This window comes from Sylvia atricapilla, chromosome 23 (genome assembly GCF_009819655.1).
Source record: "Sylvia atricapilla isolate bSylAtr1 chromosome 23, bSylAtr1.pri, whole genome shotgun sequence".
In the NCBI taxonomy this organism is placed as follows: Eukaryota; Metazoa; Chordata; class Aves; order Passeriformes; family Sylviidae; genus Sylvia; species Sylvia atricapilla.
This window is the reverse complement of record NC_089162.1, coordinates 2039491-2059064: the sequence shown is the minus strand read 5'-3', so window position 1 is coordinate 2059064 and position 19574 is coordinate 2039491. Positions and strand designations below refer to the sequence as shown.

The following is a 19574-nucleotide window of genomic DNA, read 5'->3' as shown; positions in this document are numbered from 1 at the left end:
ATTAGATCTGGAGACATGTCCCAGACCAAACCCCACCGCACCTGGGCTCGCTTTCCTCCCTTCCTGCAGTTTTCTGGCCGCCCAACATCTGGATTGGAAATGTTCCCATCCACACCTGGGTCACTGTCCACCACAAGCATCCAGAATTATTTTTAATTATTATTTCCCCCTCTGCTACAGTCGCAAACCCCCGACTTTAAAAAGGAGTAACCAGAGCTGTGGCCCCGGGGCAGCTGCTGTTTGGAGGCAGGGCTGTGTGTTTAACTGTATAGGTAGGGATGTGGCTTTTAAGTGGAGATAATAATAGAGAGGGAGATGTAAATACATCCCGGAGTAAAGGGAGAGCAGCCTTTAACCCCACTCCTCATTACTCAGCACTGGCCAGACTCTGGTTTCCCGGAATCCTGAGGTCACAAATGCTGCTTTGCTCTTTCAGTTCTTTTTTCAAGATTAGGGCTGAGGGGGGAAAACCCCAAGTGTGGAGGAGCTGGTCCTTGGGCTGGCACTCCCAGCAAGGTTACAGGAGCACAGCCCAAGCCCTGAGCATGAGTTACTCCCTGTAGAAGGTTTAGAAAATCAGGGCACGGAGCAGGATAGGATCCACCACCCCCAAACTGCAGCAAGGACGTCCCAGGATGTTCCAGTGCCGCACAAAGGGCGCTCCAGGGGCCAGGAATTTCATGAACTAATGGAGAAGGAGGGCTCAAGAGGAAAGAAGGAGTAATATATACGTAGTGATTTCCCTTTCTCCGTGACAGCCGGTTGTTCCCTGTTCTGAGTGGGTTCCCAGCCAGGGACAGAATGTTTCTGCCCATCTCCTGGTGTTTGCCACGCCGAGCACACAGCAGCTACCTGGATTTACAGCCCGAGGCGTTTATATCGCTGCAGGGCTTTTCCTCACTGCAAGGGAATTCAGCTGGGAATTCAAACTCAGTCTGAAACGGGGTGAATGAAGGGTTTGTAAATGAAGTCACACAACACACACACAGAGAAACAAACAAAAGAAGAGCAACAGGAGGAGCTGGCCGCATTGTAATATTCTCATAGGTATTTTCCACAAGTCTGATTTAGCCCGTTGTCTTATTCCAGCTGGAGGAAACCCCATGTGGATCCAGCTGTTGGTTCAGAGCATGGAAACTCCTTGTACGTGTGTCCCGTTGGAGTTTTCCCTGGGGCCCAAAGCCCTCTCTGTCCCTGGCTAAGGGAAAGACATGGGAACCTCCCGAGGCACCTTCTGAAACGAGATGCTCTCCAGCTGGCACGGGCCGGCCGCTTTCCAGCTGGGAAGGGATGCCGAGAATCAGCCGTCTGGAGTAAATCCTGCCGTGGTGGTGGAGGGGAGCTCTGCCAGCCGCTCTCCCGGGGCAGGAGCCCCCGAGCCCGGCAAGGATCAGCCCCGCCAGGGCAGCGTGGGGCTGCAGAAGGGGTTAACGCTGGGAGAGCAACAGGCTGGAGTTGACACTTGGAGGCAGGCGGGGCTGCCGGCGCCTGATTGGCCTCAAATCGTATCCAAAAGTGGGTTGGGGTTTCTTTTTTTTTTTTTTTTTAGTTTTTTTTTTCCTTTTTTTTTTTTTTTTTCTCTACTTCTTCGTCTCTTTTTATTTTTTTTTTTCCTAGATTTGGGGGATATTTTGATTTTTTTTGTACGGGACTTTTTCTCTCTCTTTTTTTTTTTTTTTTTTTTTTTTTTTTTCCTCTCTCTCTTTCACTTCTCCTCCTCCCCCAGGCTCCGGCTGGCAGGGGAGGGGAGTGGGGAGAACAGCGAGAGATCAAAAATAAACCTCTTATGTCAAAGCCGGGGGGAGAAAGTATAAATACAGCGGGCTCGGCGGCCGGCGCGGAGGCTGCGGGGGAAGAGCCCGGGGGGTGCGGGCCCGGGCCGTGCCGGGATGGGGCGGCGGGCGCTGCTGGGCGGCCGGGCTCCCCTCCACCTGCTGCTGCTGTGCCACGCCTGGGCGCTGCCGCCGCCGCGGGACGCGCAGCCCGTGCTGCCCGCCCGCCTGCCCGCGCCCTCGGGGCAGCTGGCCCTGCGCCTGGCCGCCTTCGGCCGCGCCGTGGTCCTCCGCCTCCGCCCCGACAACGCGTTCCTGGCCCCCCGCCTCCGCCTCCAGCGCCTGGGCGGCCGCCGCCCGCCCCCGCCGCCGCCGCCGCCGCGCCGGGGCTGCTTCTACTCGGGGCGCCGTCGAGGGGAGCCCCGATGCCCCCGCCGTGCTCAGCAGCTGCGGCGGCCGCGGCCTCAGAGCCGCTTTCCTCCTGGACGGGGCGGCCTACGAGCTGCAGCCGCTGGGGCCGGCGGCGCCCGGGCCGCCCTGGAGGAGGCTGCACCGGCTGAGGCGCCGCTCGGCCCCGCCGGGAGCTGAGGGGAGCCCGGCCCCGGCTGAGGGCAGCCCGGCCCCGGCCGAGGGGAGCCCGGCCCCGGCCGAGGGGAGCCCGGCCCCGGCTGAGGGGAGCCCGGCGGGAGCTGAGGGGAGCCCGGCGGGAGCTGAGGGGAGCCCGGCCCCGGCCGAGGGGAGCCCGGCCCCGGCCGAGGGGAGCCCCGGCCCGGCCCCGCCGCGCAGAGCCCCGCGCTTCGTGTCGCAGGCTCGCTACGTGGAGACGCTGCTGGTGGCTGACGCGTCCATGGTGCGGTTCTACGGGGAGGACGTGGAGGTAAGGGCTGCCGGCCCGCACCCCGCCTTGTGCCTGTCCTGTGTCACCGCTCTCGGCCCCGCGGCCTCTCCATCCTTCCGCCCCTCGCTGTCCCCATCCCGGCCGCCGCCTCCCATCTCCGCTCCTGCGCTCGCACTGCCTCTCTGTCGCCTTCATCCCTCCATCCTCCCTTCATCCTGCTCCGTCCTGTCCCCATCCCCGCTGCCTCTCCTCCAGCCCTTCTGCCTCTCCGTCCCCTCCTGTCGTGCCTCTGCCGGGTCCCCCCGAGCCCGGGGACAGCGGGGACAGCGGGGACAGCTCTGAGGGGCGTGCCGAGGGGACCTTGGTCCCCACCTTCCCTGGCTGCCAAACCCCGCGGCAGAGCTGCACTGCTCATCTTCACTCAGTGTTTGGGGACCCTTTCCCAGCCCCAGCGCGGTGTCTCCGCTCACACTGGGCACTGTGATGTCCCATCAGCGCGGTGTCCCCAAGGCTGGGGACAGGGCGGGTTAATGCCCTTCCTGCGACAAGGAAAGAGTCGCGCTGCGAGGCGAGGGGCTGAACTCCTTTCCGGGGATAGTAAATAAAGCAGGGGCTGAGTAATGCACAGTCCCGCTCCTGAGCCACCTGTTAGCGGCTGAGCAGATGGATGAACAGCCCTTTCCCTCAGCCGCCAGCGCCGGGAATTCTCACCCTCCGCAAACACTCTGCAGAGACCCTGCCCCGAGCAGGCTTTTGGGGACACCCCAGGAGCAGAGACCGAGGTGCCCCAGCCCCGCACATCCCTCCCCAGGGCTGTCGATGTGCCTCGTTCGTCAGCACCAGGTCGTTTGTCATGCTTCTGGCAAAGCCAGCTCCCCACCCTGACCCTGCAGGGATGGGTGGTTCAGCTCCAAATTCAGGTTTGCACCATCAGAAATGCTCTGAGGTCTTTGCAAGGGGTAATTGATTGTGCATTGAAGTTGCTCATTCTCGGGTTGGGAAAAAGAGTCCTCGAAGCTGGAGCTCAGCAGGGAGCAGCTGGGAAGCTGAAACCAGGGGCTGCAGCGTGGCTTTGCCTCTTCTGCCGACTTTATCCTTCCCCTAGGGGCTTCTCTGCTCCTAACAAGGCAGTGTTTTAATTCCAGCCCTGCTCAGGCCAGGCTGGACCTTGGGAAATGCTAAACCTTGGGGCTCCAGCTGATTTCAGCTGCTCAGCTTCACTCTGGTTTTGCCCCTTGCTGCGTTATGCCACCAAGCCAAGCTGGCAGGAGCAGATAGCAGAGGTCAGTGAGTGAGGAGTGATGCTCTTGGAGGTACCTCGAGTGCCCACAGTGCCCAGAAAAGAGTTTGAAGTGGAGTAAGCTGAATTTTTAAGCAACAAGCATGATGGTGGGAATTACTCTCCCCCATAGTGTGAAGTTGGTCTCTCATTCCCCAAGAGGGCAGAAAAAAGTAATAGAGTGAACCTTCTGCACCCAGCTGGACACCTCATGGTTTTAAACCAACACCCAAGGGTGTCTAAGTTGCTAGAAATAAGGTGATATATTTGGGCTGAGGGAAATCCTGATAATGCCCAGCTTGAGCTGAGGAAAAAGCAACAGCCCTTTGGGTAAATCTGTGAATTTTAGCAGCAGGAGAGGAAATGGCACCTACACACAACCAAGGGGTGGAACACGGGCACCCAGCCCTGGGCTGGGTGATGCTGCCTGGTGATGCTGCCTGGTTGGCTCCCATTTTACCATCATTTCCTTGCCCCTGGAGCAATATCTTTGCATCAGCTCTCAGGGATGGGAAGGAAACCTTCAAAGTTCTTGTTTTGGATGATTAAAGTAATAGCATATTAAAATATTTGGGAGAAAACTTCCACCAGCTCTGGTGCAGCAGCCAAAAAAAACAACCACCAAAAAACCACCTGCTGTGTTTCTGTGTCTTTTGTTCCCTGGAACAAGAATGCAGGGAGCAGCACAGCAATCTTGCTTCTCCCTAAATACCTTTCTCGTGGGGTGAAAGAAAGCAGTGGCAAGTGGTGGTGGGGTCTTCGAGAGCTGACTAGGAGAGATGCCCAGGGAGTAGAAATGTTGAGTCAGAACAAACCATATTTATATAATGACTTTTCTTCCCGTAACCACACTTTAATTACCAAATATTTATTAAAGGTCACCAGCATTGTTTGTATTCCCAGTTATTTTCTTGCATAAGTTGTAACAGCTCGAGCAGAAGAATCACCCTAAGATGCACTCAAGCGTTGAGAGTTATAATCAATGCCATGCTTGTGGTGGGAAAATGCTGTTAATGATTTATTTCCAATCAATTTGAGCCTCACAGCTCAGCTGTTAACCTAATTTAGACAATAAGGGCTCATTCTACCTTCATCAATACTTTTATGTAAACCAGGAGGGAGTAGTGAAGTGAGAGCAGAACTAGACCTGAAATTCGGGGGTTTAATCATTGCTTGGGCTCGATGATTGCAGGGAATGGGGTATTTTGGGGGGCATTGGCAGCAGGACAGTGCTGGGCAGTAAATCCTGGGGGCTGTGACAGGATTCAGCCTGCAGGGACTGGGAAGAGCCCTGTGATGTAGGGATGGGAGCGAGGCTCCAGGCTGGACAGGGGAATTTTTGCATTTTTCTTGCAGAGGATCCCAAGTGCTTGAAAACAAAGGGACTGTGAGCATCACTCACAGAATGCAGTGGGGTTTTGAGGAGGGGGAGCTGAGGCAGGAGACGGGGCTAATCCTGCCCGTGTGCAGGAGGGCTGAGCACCTGCAGCTGGGCTGCACTTGTGAGGATGCTCTGCATGGCTCGGGAACGTCTGCCAAGACACCTAAAGCACCAGGCAGCTCCAAAACCCAGCTGCAGCATCCCCAGCCAGTTGGCAGCCAAATGGGATTCCTGTGGTGGGATTTCTCCAGTCTCTTGGGTGCAGATGAGACGCATTTCCAAGCTTTTCTCCGCAAGCACGATGGCTGTGATCCCCTTTCCCTCCTCCTCTTGCCAGTGAGGGATCTGCCCTTCCTGACTCCCTGGTAATGGCTGAGGACCACAGCAGAATCAGATCAGTCTGGGAAAGCTGGGATTCCTTGCTGACTCCTGTGTTTTTTCCAGGCAGATTGATGAGGTTTTAGGAGCGCTGTTGCAAACCCTTCCCTTTCAGAGCAGACAGGAGTGCAGGGCACGGGGCATTGCCAGGCTGCTGCTGCCAGCTCTCCCACACCCAGATGCACTGGAGGTAATTCCAAAGCCCCAACTCTCCCACACCTACATCGACTGGAGACAAACCCAAAGCCACCCTGGAGCCCCAGGTCCCCTGTGTCCGGCTCTTAGGCTTGCTTTAGGGTATTTTGCAGTGTGAGTGGGTAGATTTGCTTAATCCCTTGACAAAAGAAGCCAGCCCCTCCTAAATTCATCCCAAAGGAGTGGGATTAAAGGGGATCTTTGCAAAGGAGGACCTGCATGATGCTGCCATCCACCAGCTTTCTTCGGGGGTTTGTCCTCTGAGTGTGACTCTGAGCCTGCATCCGCCTTGGGGCAGGGGCTGGAGGACCAGGCAGCCTCCCTGAATATTCCTCTGGCTGTGCACTCTTCTCACACCGGGATATCCAACAGCTGCTGCATTTCAGGGCTTTGGAATGAAATGTGCTGCCTCCCACTGAAGCAACTCCATGCTGGCTCCCAAACTGTAGCACTCCTGCTCTGGGATGCTCTCAGGATGAGGTTTTACTCCATCTCTGCCTCTGGGGACGTGGGGACAGTCTGGATGTGCCTCAATTTCCCCTGCCTTGGACGGGGGTGATTGCTGCTTTTGTGGTTCAGCCCCACGTGTCCAGCAAAGAGGGAAAGAGAAAGGGGGAAGAATCCTGTGGCAAACAGAAGAGGGATGGGCAGAGAGCAGGCAGGGATGGCAGAGAGCCGGGCAGGCAGGCACACCACCAGGCTGGCAAGGTGTCCCCCTCTCCCCTGGCTTGCCCCCCATTTCCCTTGGCTGCCTCCCACATTTTTGCAAAGGAATTCTTGGCCCGGGCTTGGAACCAGAGGAGGAGGCTGGCAGAGCAGCCAGCAGCCCCTGGGCACCCAAGCCAGGGGACAGCTCACAGATGGTGCCTTGGGGGAAAGGGACAACCTGAGATGTTTTTACCAGTTGATTTTTAAAAGCTGGGCAGCGCTTACATCTGACCCTGGCTTTGCTTCCCTCCATCTGCCTGCTCTCCAGAATCTCAGCATTTCTGTCTTCTTTTGCCCCTCTGCAGAAGTGCTGGCTTCTAGAGAAAAAGCAGGGGGGGAAAAAAAACCCAACCAAATTCAACCAACAAGCAATCCTACAGCCCAGGCTGGGCTGAGCATTGCTCCCCACACTTTGGGGAGGATGTTGGAGGGAGGCAGGTTGTGCTGGGGTGTTCTGTGGGTGCTCCCTGCTGTCCCTCTGTTCTGGGTGGGTCCAGCAAATCATTCTGTGCATACCACAATAATAGTGTCTGTGTAAGAGCAGTTTCACCCATCAGAATAATAATAATTAAAAATAAATGCTAATTTTGGGGGATCTTTGCAGGCTTCAGCTTCTGAGTGGTTCCCATGAAAGGGAAGAGCCTGTATCAGAAAACTCCATCCTTCAATGAGGGTAAAGACAACCACCTCAGTTCCCCTTGTTCTGATTTGTATTTCTTTCTCCTGTCCCTCGGCCTGTTCTGTTTGCTGCTGGAGAGCTCCTGGCTCAGGGCAGGGCTCTCCCAGACACAGAGATGCTGTGACAGGAGGAATCTGGGAGCTGCTGTGTGGCAGATAAAAGTCATCCCTCCTCATTTTTTGGGGGAAATGGGTGGAATTTGATATCGAGAGCAGAGGGAGCCCAGGATTGCAGCTGGGGGAAAAGGTGTAGGAGGTTTGTGGGGCATCACCCTCTGCAGTGCCTTGACATAAATGCAGTGCATGGGGCAGAAAAGGGAAACTCCACAACCCTCTCTGGTTCACACTGTGTCCTCTCCCCCCAGAGCAGGTAAGAGGCTGGTTTTCCAGCTGTGTTTACCAGACATCCTGCCAGATCTCCCAGGATGCTGCTTGGACAAGGCAAGGAAACTCCTTGTGCCTGCAGGGCTGCAGTGCCTGGCAGAAACCAGTGTGTTTGCAGCCCTGGGCTCCTCAAACCCAACCCAAAGCACTGCCCTGCACCTGATCCAAATCCCCACATCTCAGCCTCGCTGCTGGGAAGGAAACCCTGGAGAAGGCAGCATTTCCTCCTGGGTGGATGGTCAAGCCAGAGCCGGTTTGCAAAGGCAGAGGGAGGATGGGACCAGCAGGGTTCAGCTCATCCCCAGCCAGTTGTTGGCCAGGAGTGCTCAGCTGGCCTCTCCTGAGCCCTGAGGATCCGTAATTTGCTTTTGGCCATAGTTTGAGCCCTTGGCTGGGCCAAGGCAGTGCAGGTGGATTGCTGCTCTCCCCAGGGCAGCCAGGATCCATCCAAAACCCAACCCACTCCTGCATGGGCCAGGGATGGGTATAAATAGACACCAGATGGTGGAACAAGTGAATTTGACCTCTTAATCTTCACTCAATAGCTGTTTGTTCAGTTTGCTTTCCATCTTCCCTTTCCAGACACAGGGAAGGTGGACAGATGTTTTCCAAGTCCCTCTGTTCCTACTGCTGATGGATGTTTTTGGCTGGATGTACCCCCAAGGATGTGAGGGTTGGTGTCCTGGGGAATTTGTGGTATGAACTGAGATCTCCCAGGTCAATTCTACTGTTATGGGCAGAAAGCTCTAATGGGTTAGAAAAGGATGCAGATTTATTGCCTTGGAAATGAGGGATGATCCCATAATGAGCAGCTCCAGCGCAGAGCATCCTTCTAGATCTTCAGGGGCCTAATTTTGGGAAGACTTTGTGATATTTTTAGCAAGCTTCCCAATGGACCTTCCCCACAGGGGGAACCATTTCCCCAAGTTCATGGAGCAGCCTCTTGTGGGGATCTCACCTCAGTTTCTTGCCTCTGCAGTGACTTCTCCGTGACGTGAGTTGCATGCTCTGGGCTGGATGTGAGTCATGGCGTGGAGATCTGGCCAGTCTAAATAAACCAGTCTATTCCCTGCTCCCATCAGCCTTGCTGGGGCCTGCCCTTGGATAATGAGCCAGGGAGGACTTGGGATGTGTCTTGTTGAAACAAAACATCTGTTTACGTGGAGCTGCCAGTGACGGGATAAAATGTGGCACAATAATTTAAAATAGCCACAAGTGCCCCTGGGCAAATGGCTCTTGGTGCAGCAAATACGCTGTATCTCAGTCAACATCTCTCTCATTTGCTAAGAAAGCAGCATTTTGTGTCTCAGAAAATGGCACTGTCCTGGCAGTACCATGATGGATGAGCACACAGAGGGAGCTGTGCTCAGGAAATGTATTTTGGGTGAAACTTGGCAATTGGAGAGGGCTCCTATCGAGTCCTTCCAGTTTAATTAGGCTCTGAATTGAGACCGCAGGGTGTAATTTGTCTGGGGAGGAGAGAAGCCACTTTCTCTTTCCCAATACTGTATTGTGTAATAACTGCATTTTTTTCTCCTGACTCCAGCCGTGAGCGATGCCAAGCAGGGGAGGAATTTTGATGCTCTGATAAGATGTTTACATCAGCCTAAACGTCGCTGGCGCTTTTGACATATGAAGTAATCCCTGGTCATCACCAAGCAGGGGATGCTGCTGGGCAAAGTCTTGGCTGTCAAAGTGTTTCAGTCCCAGTTTGTTGCCAAGGATGCTGGGTTCAAACCCTGTGACCAGCACAGGCAGAAGTTTTACTGGGTGGTTTTGCTCCAGTGAGATGTGTGTGGGTTGGTTCCTGCCCTGGGGCAGCAAGGGCAGGGTTAATGCTTTGGGAATATGCAGAGAACTCTCCAGAATGCTGAGGTTTTCCCCAAGGAATTTCTTCCAGAGGGATTTCGAGGTGCAAAGGGTTCATGGGAGAGGAGACACAGTGTTTGGAGTAAGGGATGCAGCAGCACAAGGCGGAAAGTATCACATACAGGAAAGCACTGAATCCATCAGCCCATGGTCTGGATGTGATGGGTTTCATAAATGAGGCTGATTCTTTCTTTCCAAACAAAACAAACTGCCCCGTAGCAGAGGTTTTACCCAGGCTCTGCCCATCTCTCCCCGCACAGAACCACATCCTGACCCTGATGTCCATGGCAGCTCGCATCTACAAGCACCCCAGCCTGAGGAACTCCATCAGCCTGGTGGTGGTGAAGGTGCTGGTGGTGGAGGAGGCGGCGGCGGGGCCGGAGGTGTCGGACAACGGCGGGCTCACCCTGCGCAACTTCTGCAGCTGGCAGCAAAGGTTCAACCCCCCCAGCGACCGGCACCCAGAGCACTACGACACTGCCATCCTCCTCACCAGACAGGTCAGCAGCATCCCTCGGGAATGCCCTGCAGCAGAAAGGAAAAGTGTCCCCCTCGTGGAGGGGGAGAGGGGGGTTGGGCATGGAGGTTGATGCCCCACCGTGCAAAGAATGGAGATTGCAGCAAAGCACTTGGGGGAGGTGGGTTCATTTGGGGTGCAGACCAGCTGTGGGTTGCTCAGAGAGATCTTGGGGCTGAATGTGGGGTCCTCTCCTCCTGCTGACCACTCCTGCCTGGCACAAACAGGACTTCTGTGGACACCAAAGCTGTGACACTCTGGGAGTGGCCGATATCGGCACCATGTGCGACCGCAACAAGAGCTGCTCCGTGATCGAGGACGAGGGCCTGCAGGCTGCCTACACCCTGGCCCATGAACTGGGTAACACCTCCCTTCCCAAGGGGAAGCCTGCTTCTTCCAGTCCTGCTGCTGGGAGGGGGTTGTGGCACAGCCCAGCACCAGCATCTCCTGGCTGGACCACCCAGTGAGCCTTGGGGAGCTTCTGGCACTGACAAATGTTGGTTTGCACCAGCAGAAACACTTAGAAGTACACAAATTGGTTTAAATGGGTGCATTTCTTCACTGGAAGGGTTGTCAAGCATTGGAAGGAGCTGCCCAGGGAGGTGGTGGAGTCCCCATCCCTGGAGTTGTTCAAAAAATGCCTGGACGTGGCACTCAGTGCTCTGGGCTGGGGATCAGTCACAGGTTAGACCTGAGGATCTTGGAGATCTTTTCCTACCTCAGTGATTCTATGATTTACCTGTTGTGATGAGCTCAGGCATGGGATCGAGCATGTCTCTGCCTTGGTTTGCCATTCCTGCACTGACTCATTTTTGCCCACAGAAGCTGTGGCTGCCACAGCCCTGGGAACATTCAAGGTCAGGTTGGAGCAACCTGGTCTAGTGGAAGGTGTCCCTGTCCATGGCAGGGGGTGGGACGAGATGAGCTTTAATTCCTTTCCATCCCAAACCATTCTGGGTTTCTACAAATTCACGCTGCTTTGCCCTGCACACAGCAGGCTGTACCACTGAGACAGAGCAAGCAGGTTTTTATGCCTTCTGATTTCTGGAAGCAAATAGCTTTGGCAGAAATAGGAGCTGCTTGGCACCTTACAGATGGTCCCACACAGCATCTGCTGAGGAGCAGGAGCTGGGCTGGGGAGCTCAGCTGTGCTGTGCTCTCTGCTCCCCAGGCCACGTGCTCAGCATGCCCCACGACGACTCCAAGAATTGCGAGCGGCTCTTCGGGCCCCTTGGCGAGCACCACGTGATGGCCCCGCTCTTCATCCACCTGAACAAGAGCCAGCCCTGGTCCCCTTGCAGTGCCATGTACCTCACCGAGTTCCTGGACGGAGGGCATGGTAAGGCTCCAGTCAGCTGCACCATGAATGGGAGGACACAGCCTCAAGCTGTGCCAAGGGAAGTATAGGTTGGATATCAGGAAAAAGCTTTTCATGGAAAGAATAATAAAGTACTGGAATGATCTGCCTGGGGAGGTGGTGGAGTCACCATCCCTGGATGTCTTTAAGAAAAGACTGGATGTGGCACTCAGTGACATAGTGTAGTTGAGGTTTAGGGCTGGGTTGGACTCAATGATCTTGGAGGTCTCTTCCAACCTGGTGATTCTGGGATTGCTCAAAACAGCCTGTTCATTAATTGCTCAGGCTCTTTGCCATGGCTGGAGGGGTGTGTGGGGTGAAGGGGGAGTCAAACCAGACCATGGACAGAGGTGTGGGGTGCCCTGCTGGGTGCAATCAGTGACATCAAGCTTGAAAGCTCCATCTCTATCTCCTGAACCTTGCCCAGGTGACTGCCTGCTGGACGCCCCGGCCGAGCCCGTGTCCCTGCCTGCCCAGCTGCCTGGCCAAAGAGCCCTGTACAGCCTGGACCAGCAATGCCAGCAGATCTTTGGCAAGGACTTCCAGCACTGCCCCAACACCACGGAGGAGGACATTTGCTCGCAGCTGTGGTGCAGGACAGGCAGTGGGGAGCCCCTGTGCCACACCAAGAACGGCAGCTTGCCATGGGCTGATGGAACCCCCTGCAAAGCCCAGGGGCTGTGCTGGGACGGGCGCTGTGTGCAGCAGGATGCCCTGACACCCCAGGTAAGGGGACACCGGGCAATGCTGCTGTGGTGGCTGCACTCCAGGTGCCACCAAAGCCTCCTCTCACTCCCCTCCACAGCTGGACAGGGAAGGGAAAAATAGGAGGTTCATGAGTTGAGACAAGGACTGTGAGAAATTACTCACCAATCACCACCATGGATAAAACAGGCTCGAGTTAGAGAATTTATTAGTAACAAAATCAGAGTAATGAGAAGTAAGACCTTAAAACCACTTTCCCCCCACACCTCCATCCTTCCCAGGTCTCCCTTCTCTCGGCAGCAGCACAGGGAGACAGGGAATGGGGGTTATGGTCAGTTCGTCACAGGCTGCTCCTGCTGCTGCTCAGGGAGAGGAGTCAGAGTCCTTCCCCTGCTCCAGCATGGGGTCCCTCCCATGGGAGACAATTCTCCACTAATTTCTCCAACATGAGTCCTTCCCATGGACACATTGTCCACAAACTCCTGCAGTGTGGGTCACTCTTCCACAGGGTCAGTCCTTCAAGGACAGGCTGCTCCAGTGTGGGGCTTCCACAGGGTCTCAAGTCCTTTCAGCACACCTGTTCCAGCATGGGTTCCTCTCTCCCTGGATCCTGCCAGGATCCTGCACCAGCTCAGGTTTCCCACGGGCTCACAGCCTCTTTCAGGCATTCCCCTACTCTGGCCTGGGTTCCTCCAGGGACTGCAGGGGGATCTCTGCACCCCCATGCCCTCCATGGGCTGCAGGGGCAAAGCTGCCTCACCACGGTTTTCCCCACAGAATTTTGGGGGAATCTCAGCTCTGGTACCTGGAGGAATCTTTGTCTTCCCTCCTGAACTGCCCTGGGTGTCTGCAGAGCTGTTCCTCTTATATTCTCACTCTCTTCTGTGCACCCAGTTAAATCTGGCTAATAACTTTTTTTCTTCTTCTTAAATACATTATCCCCAAGGTCAACACCATCTCTGCTGGGCTCAGCCTTGGCCAGTGCTGGGTCCATCCTGGAGCTGGCGTTGGCTCTGCTGGACACGGGGAGAGCTGCTGGCAGCTGCTCACAGCAGTCCCCCTGTGTCCCCCACCACAAACCCAATACAGCTGGGCTGGGGCTTGACCCTTGGGGATTCCCAAATCTCTGACTCCATCTCTGTCGTCTCCTTGACTGGCTTTGGATTGGGCTGATTGGATTGGATTGGCTCTGGATGTCTCTCCTTCATTAATATTTATTACTGCCAAATCCAGCTCATAGACAAAAGTCTGCTACTGAGCTGTGGGCTCGACTGAACCAAAACAAGCAGTGCAGATCTGCATATAAATCATGACTTCTTGCTCTGCTGGGGAAATTAGCAGCGATTTCAGAGTCAGTCAGCAAAGTACTCAAAGCCCAGCTTAACTTTAAGCATGCGAACAGACTGGTGGAAGTCAGTATTAGCTTTGCGTGAAGTATGTGCCAAAGCGCTTTTCTGGATCAGGGCTGGGGGCAGATTTTAGACTTGCTCCAGGCCTTAGCTCACCCTGGGAGGGAGCAGCTGGGGACGGGCAGGCTCAGAGATGGATCCAGCAGCTTCTGGTGGCCTCTTGCAGCCGGCGGTGGACGGCGGCTGGGGCCCCTGGAGCGCGTGGGGCTCCTGCTCGCGGAGCTGCGGAGGAGGCATCCAGTTCTCACACCGCCACTGCGACAGCCCCCGGCCCCGGCACGGCGGCGCCTACTGCGAGGGCCAGAGGACCAAGTACCAGTCCTGCCACACCCAGGAGTGCCCGCCCGATGGTGAGGATGACACTGCCCCAAAGCCCGCTCTGCTCCCGCTCCTGCTCCTCCAGAACGTTCCAGGGAAACGCTACAGAACGCATTGCTCTGCTCTCCCTTGGATATTCGTATGTGGGGGGAGCAACAGCTTCCTGCTGGGGGCTGTGGGATCCCTCCTTCGTGACATTCCTCCTCTGCTTGCACACTCACCACGTGCTCTCACTATTTAGCTCACTCCCATCACATCTCTCTAATGGCTAATGACAGCAGCTCCTGCCAGCTTCCCATGGATTTTGGGCCATGTTTCACCTTTCCTTTCAGGGAAAAGCTTTCGGGAGCAGCAATGTGAGAAGTACAACAGCTACAACTTCACTGACCTGGAAGGGAATCACTTGGAGTGGGTTCCTAAGTACGCAGGAGTGTCTCCCCGAGACAGATGCAAACTCTTCTGCCGCGCCCGAGGGAGGAGCGAATTCAAAGTCTTTGAGGCCAAAGTAAGGTTCCTGGTGATGGGAATCACCAAATTCCCATCCTGGTGATGGGAATCATTCCTGTTTACCCCATGTCAGAACTGATCCCCTCGTTACTCCTCTGCACATCCCTCTCCCAGGTGATCGATGGCACGCTGTGTGGCCCAGAGACCCTCTCCATCTGTGTCCACGGGCAGTGCATCAAGGCTGGCTGTGATCACGTCATCGGCTCCTCCAAGAAGCTGGACAAGTGCGGGGTGTGCGGTGGCAATGGCTCCACTTGCAGGAAAATATCCGGCTCGCTCAACAGATCCAAGTGAGGCGCCAGGGGGAAGGTTCTGCAGGGATGGGCTGTGGGAGAAACACCAGCTTCCTCTCTCATTCCCCTTTTTCTATCACTGAAGTTGTAGGCTAGGAATATATTAGGATCCAAGCCAGCATCCTCAGCTGGCTGGCATTGCAAGAGCCTGGGCTCCTCCCCAGACTCCGGGGCTTAGGTTCAGTTTATTTCGGGGCAAAACTATACAAGCCAAGTAGAGTTTACTTCCTAAAATAATAACTGACGTGACGGGCTCAGTACACCACTGCAAATAAATCTGCTGCCCCAATGAGTTTACAAAACACATTTCACGCCAGTGCAGTGAGTTGGACACTTATCCAAGGGCTGACATGTGATATAAATGTTCAATAACTTTTCACTGGGCTTGGGGGTGAATTTGAATCCTGGGACAAGGGCACTGAGGCAGCCACTTCCCTCACCCAACATCTCTGTGGCTTTGCCAGAGAGCAGAATTTAAGGCTTTTATTGGAAAACCATAACAAAAGCCCAACCATCCAGTTCCATGCAGCGAGGTGACTCACAGAGTCAAATTATATTTCCTAAATGGTTTCCTTCCAGGGAACAGCTGAAATGGGGCTTCCACTCTCATGTGAGTTGTTTGTGGTTGACTAAAGGGAGATTAGCATAGGAGCCAAGAAGAGATCCCATTAAGATCAGGGTGAGGGAGGCCAGGGTGACGAAGAGCAGTTTGACTCAAAGGCTTTTTTCCAAAATACTCTGAACCTAATTACTGACCGCAGCATCCACCATGGGGATCCATGGAAAATGATCCTGTGCTGGCCCCACAGTGTGAGTCACAGTGCTGAGGGCTCAAGGGAAACCTTCAGTGTCCTGCCCCGGGAGCCGTGGTGCTCCAGGGATGGGCCTTGGCTGGCTCTGCAGGAGAATGCTTCCCTGGCATGGGGATGCCCTCTTTATCCTCCAGTGGGATTACTTCTGCACTGTAGTGGTGGCTGCAAAACCATTCAAAAAGTGAGTTGAGGGTGCAGAGACTCCCTCCTATTCTGTTGTTTTACATTTATATCTGTCTCTGTACCTACACCTTTATTATCTCTATACTGTCTCTGTCAATAGGTGATATCACTCTTCAGCATTACCAGTGACAGGCTTTCAATCCCAAACACTTCACAGTTTCCAAACATAGGGAGTAAGGGGAATTTCCCACCTAGGCTGGTAATCACAGGGCTGTTCATTTGATTGCATTGCTCATTTTCATATGTAATTCAGAGAAATCTTCCAGCTGAGCTCACATCTAGAACATCTGCAATATTTCCAGCTCTTGAGTGCTCGGGGTTACAGAGGGGTGGCTTCAGAGCCAGGATTCACTTGTTCCTTACACGAGTGGGCTCTTAATAAGTCTGGAACAATAACCATGTCCCTTTGCCCCGTGCAGATACGGCTACAATGACATTGTCACCATCCCCGCCGGAGCCACCAACATCGACATCAAACAGCGCAGCCACCGAGGGGTCCGGCACGACGGGAACTACCTGGCCCTGAAGACCCTTGAGGGCAAGTACCTGCTGAATGGAGACTTTGCCATCTCAGCCATGGAGCAGGACATCCTCATTAAGGGCACCATCCTGAAATACAGCGGCTCCATGACGACTCTGGAGAGGCTGCAGAGCTTCCGACAGCTCCCAGAGCCCCTGACCGTCCAGCTGCTGACCATCGCCAGCGAGGTCTTCCCACCAAAAGTCAAGTACACCTTCTTCATCCCCAAGGACGTCCCTTTCAGCAAGCAGAAGGGCAAAGAGAAGAAATCAGTCAACGTCATCCGGCCGATGCTGACCTCCCAGTGGGTGCTGGGTGACTGGTCCGAGTGCTCCAAGACGTGTGGCTCCGGCTGGCAGCGGCGGACGGTGGACTGCCGGGACGTGGAGGGTCAAACCTCCTCCGCCTGCAACAGATCCCTCAAGCCCGAGGACATCAAGCCCTGTGGAGATGTGCCCTGCCCTCTCTGGCGCCTGGGCCCCTGGTCCCCCTGCTCCCAGACGTGCGGCGAGGGCGTGCGGACGCGCAACGCCTCCTGCATCGATTACGCCGGAAAAGTCACCGCCCCGGAGAAATGCAGCTCACCAGGGCCACCACCTGCCACCACGGCCTGCGTGCTGCGGCAGTGCTGAGCCCCACTGCACTGCTCACTGTCAGGGTGCCACGGGCTGCCACCACCCTGCGGCAGGACAGCAAGGGTGCCGTGGGCTCGCTCGCCAGACAAATGACCACTCTCCTGTGGTTCGTCCCCACCGCATCGATTTCTACCTCAGAGGGGAGAATAACGGCGGCAAAACAGGGAGGAATCACTTCTTTTCCTTTCTTTCTTTTCTTTCTGGCTGGCTGCTCGCAGGAAAGTTGTAACTTGAAGGGAGAAATAAGCCTATCTGTAGGGTGTTTCCAAAGAGCTGTCATTGAGTGTGGTTGCAGATTGCTTTGGTAAGGTTTGCTGGGGTTTGGCACTGGAGAAGATGTGGAGCCTGGTTTTGCTATTGCCCCACCCCGGTTGCAGGTCAAGGAGGTCCAGGGTGGGTGTCTTTGCTGAAATTTGGGATCTCTTCACAAAAAGCATGGAATGGGTTTCCATCCCCTCCCTGCAGCAGCGTGGGTGTCCTTGAGCATGAGGAGTGTTTTATCAGGTGTGGGGTTCACTTGGGAGATAAATTGCTTGTGTGAATGGGAGAAGGAATAAGCTGAGAGCCAGATCCTAGCATGAATCAGGCAGGATGGCAGGTGAAAGGTGGTCTCTGCTGGATTTGTAATCTACAAGGCGACAAACCTCTGTCTCCAAACACCCCCAGCATCTGCAGTTATTCCCAGAGCTGTTACCCCACACCTCTCTTTCCCCAGCTATAAAACTAAGGCTTAATTACACCTGATCTGTCTTACAGGGCCACTGTGAGGATTAATTCATTCCTAATTCTGCAGTGCTCTGACTGTGAAATGCCTCTTGCAATGCCCTCTGGAGCAGGCACTCTGGGGTGCCAGAGTTTCCTTTCCCATCCTTGGCTTTCAGTCCCCTGTGGGCTCATGTTTTCAGCTCTGCTGTAATTTTGGAGATAATTCACTACCCTGGTTTGCAGCAGGGATGAGCCCAGGATCTGTAGATCATGCCAGAGGTGACCAGTGCTGCGCTTCACCCCTGCTTTCCTGGGATAAGTGAAAATGCTCAGATCTGGTGCCAGCTCCAGCCTTGCTTGAACAATTCTCAGTCCAAAACCAAGCCTGGCAAGGCTGGAGCTGCTCTTTCCCAGTGGGAAGCAGCCACAGCCCTCTCCCCAGCCCAGCTGCTGCCTGGCTCCAGCACAGATGGCTGTTCAGACCCTGAACTTTGCCCTTTCCGAAGCAATCGCTGGCCGTGTGCTAGCAGCAGCCAGTGCCTGGGGAGCAGGGGTGGAATTTGGAAAGATTTTGCTGTTGCTGGATGAGCAATTCAGTATCTCCAGGCTCCTCTCATACCCTGCTTTGGCTTCCTTTTTGGCAGCGAAATGTTGAATTTCCAGTGGGATCTGCCTTTTTCTCATAGGAAGGGGAAGAGGGCTGGAATTTTTGATGTTTCAGATTCCCCATTCACATTTATGGAGCAATTCCTTTTCCTTGTCCCTTTTGCCCGAGTCAGCCAAGCTCGTGTGAGATCCTTTCCTGGCTGTCCAGACAGGCTTGGAATGGGATGGTGGGATGAGCTGCTCTGCTGAAGACAGAAACCTCACCATTTACCTGAAAACATGAAACATTCCTGGTTTATCTCCCATACATGATTTCTATCAAAACCACAGGAGCTACAGCCCAGGACTGAGAGTACTGAGGCTTGGCTCCTTTTTTTTTTTGGAAAGAAAAAAAACCTGAAGGCCAGCTGCAGAGTTTGGATGCAGAGCCGTTTGGGCTGTGGTACAGACCTACCTTTGGGCAATGTTCTACATCTGCTAATTAATCTCCAGGAATTTAAGTTCTAACAAATAGCTGGATGCTAAAGTCATGTAGCCTTGCAGGGTTATTTTCTTTTTTTCCCCTCTGAGTCTGCGAGGGTTTTAACTCAAAGCCAGCATGTGTTTCCTCTCCGGTGTCACCACCAGCATTTAGGATGGGTCAGGAATATCAGGCTGAGACAGTGCCAAGGAAAACGTCTGTATTTATCACACAGGAGCCGTGCACGCCAAGGGGCTGCTCCAGTTTTTTTATAATCACTGTGCAGCTGCTTCACTGGAGCTTCCTCGATGTAAAAACTCCTTGTTGAGGGCAAATCCTGCTGCTTTTTCGGCGAGGAGGAGGGTGGGGATCCCCCTGGGAGTGGGGACCAGAGGCAGGGATGCTCTGTTGAGGTGTGGGTGATGCTAAGTGGAATTCCTGCCCCAGGCTTCTGTAGAAACAAGTAGCCTTTACGCTGATTTAAGTCAAAGAGGTTTTATATATTAGGCTATATATATATATATATGTATATATATATGTTTCCCTTCAGTGAAGGATTGTAGCAATGTACTGAGCCTCTTGTGTTAGGTATTTATTATGAATTTCTGTTTGGTTTTGTACAGTAGCTGTCTGGAAAGGAGGAAAAAATAAAAAAGAAGGAAAAAAGAGATTTAAAAAGACTGTATTTTAACATGCTGCTCCCACATCCCCTCTCTGAAAGCTGCAGGGAGCTCGGAGAAGGGATGTCTTTGCTCATTGTTTATCCACTCTGGTATCTGACTGGTGTTTCCCTCCTCCCTGGTGTACCAACCAAGCTGTGTAAGTATAACAAACCCAACCAAAAGTAAGCTTTGGAATTCATCTTAAGGAGAGGGGGGAAAATACAGTTTTCTGATTTTTAGCCTCTTGTTTGTATTTGTTTTTAATTTTGAAAACAGTCTGTTTGTGGCTCTGCCTTTACCCCTTCAATAAAGGACTTTCTGCCTTTTATCTCTTTGCATTTGTCTTTATTTGCACTTTTCTCAGCACTTATTATTATCTCCATCCCAGAGAGATTTTAAATCT

General features: G+C 54.0%; 1 protein-coding gene across 1 annotated transcript; it reads left to right on the top strand.

Moving 5' to 3' along the window:
• The first annotated feature begins 1723 nt into the window (after window positions 1–1723).
• On the top strand, window positions 1724–18764 carry ADAMTS8 (ADAM metallopeptidase with thrombospondin type 1 motif 8). The gene is given in 11 exon segments (XM_066334948.1): window positions 1724–2174; window positions 2176–2348; window positions 2493–2649; window positions 9743–9982; window positions 10227–10359; window positions 11171–11338; window positions 11784–12082; window positions 13637–13820; window positions 14121–14293; window positions 14410–14585; window positions 16003–18764. Coding segments are annotated over 11 exon segments (2721 nt in total). The 5' UTR covers window positions 1724–1889; the 3' UTR covers window positions 16736–18764.
• Window positions 18765–19574: the final 810 nt, after the last annotated feature.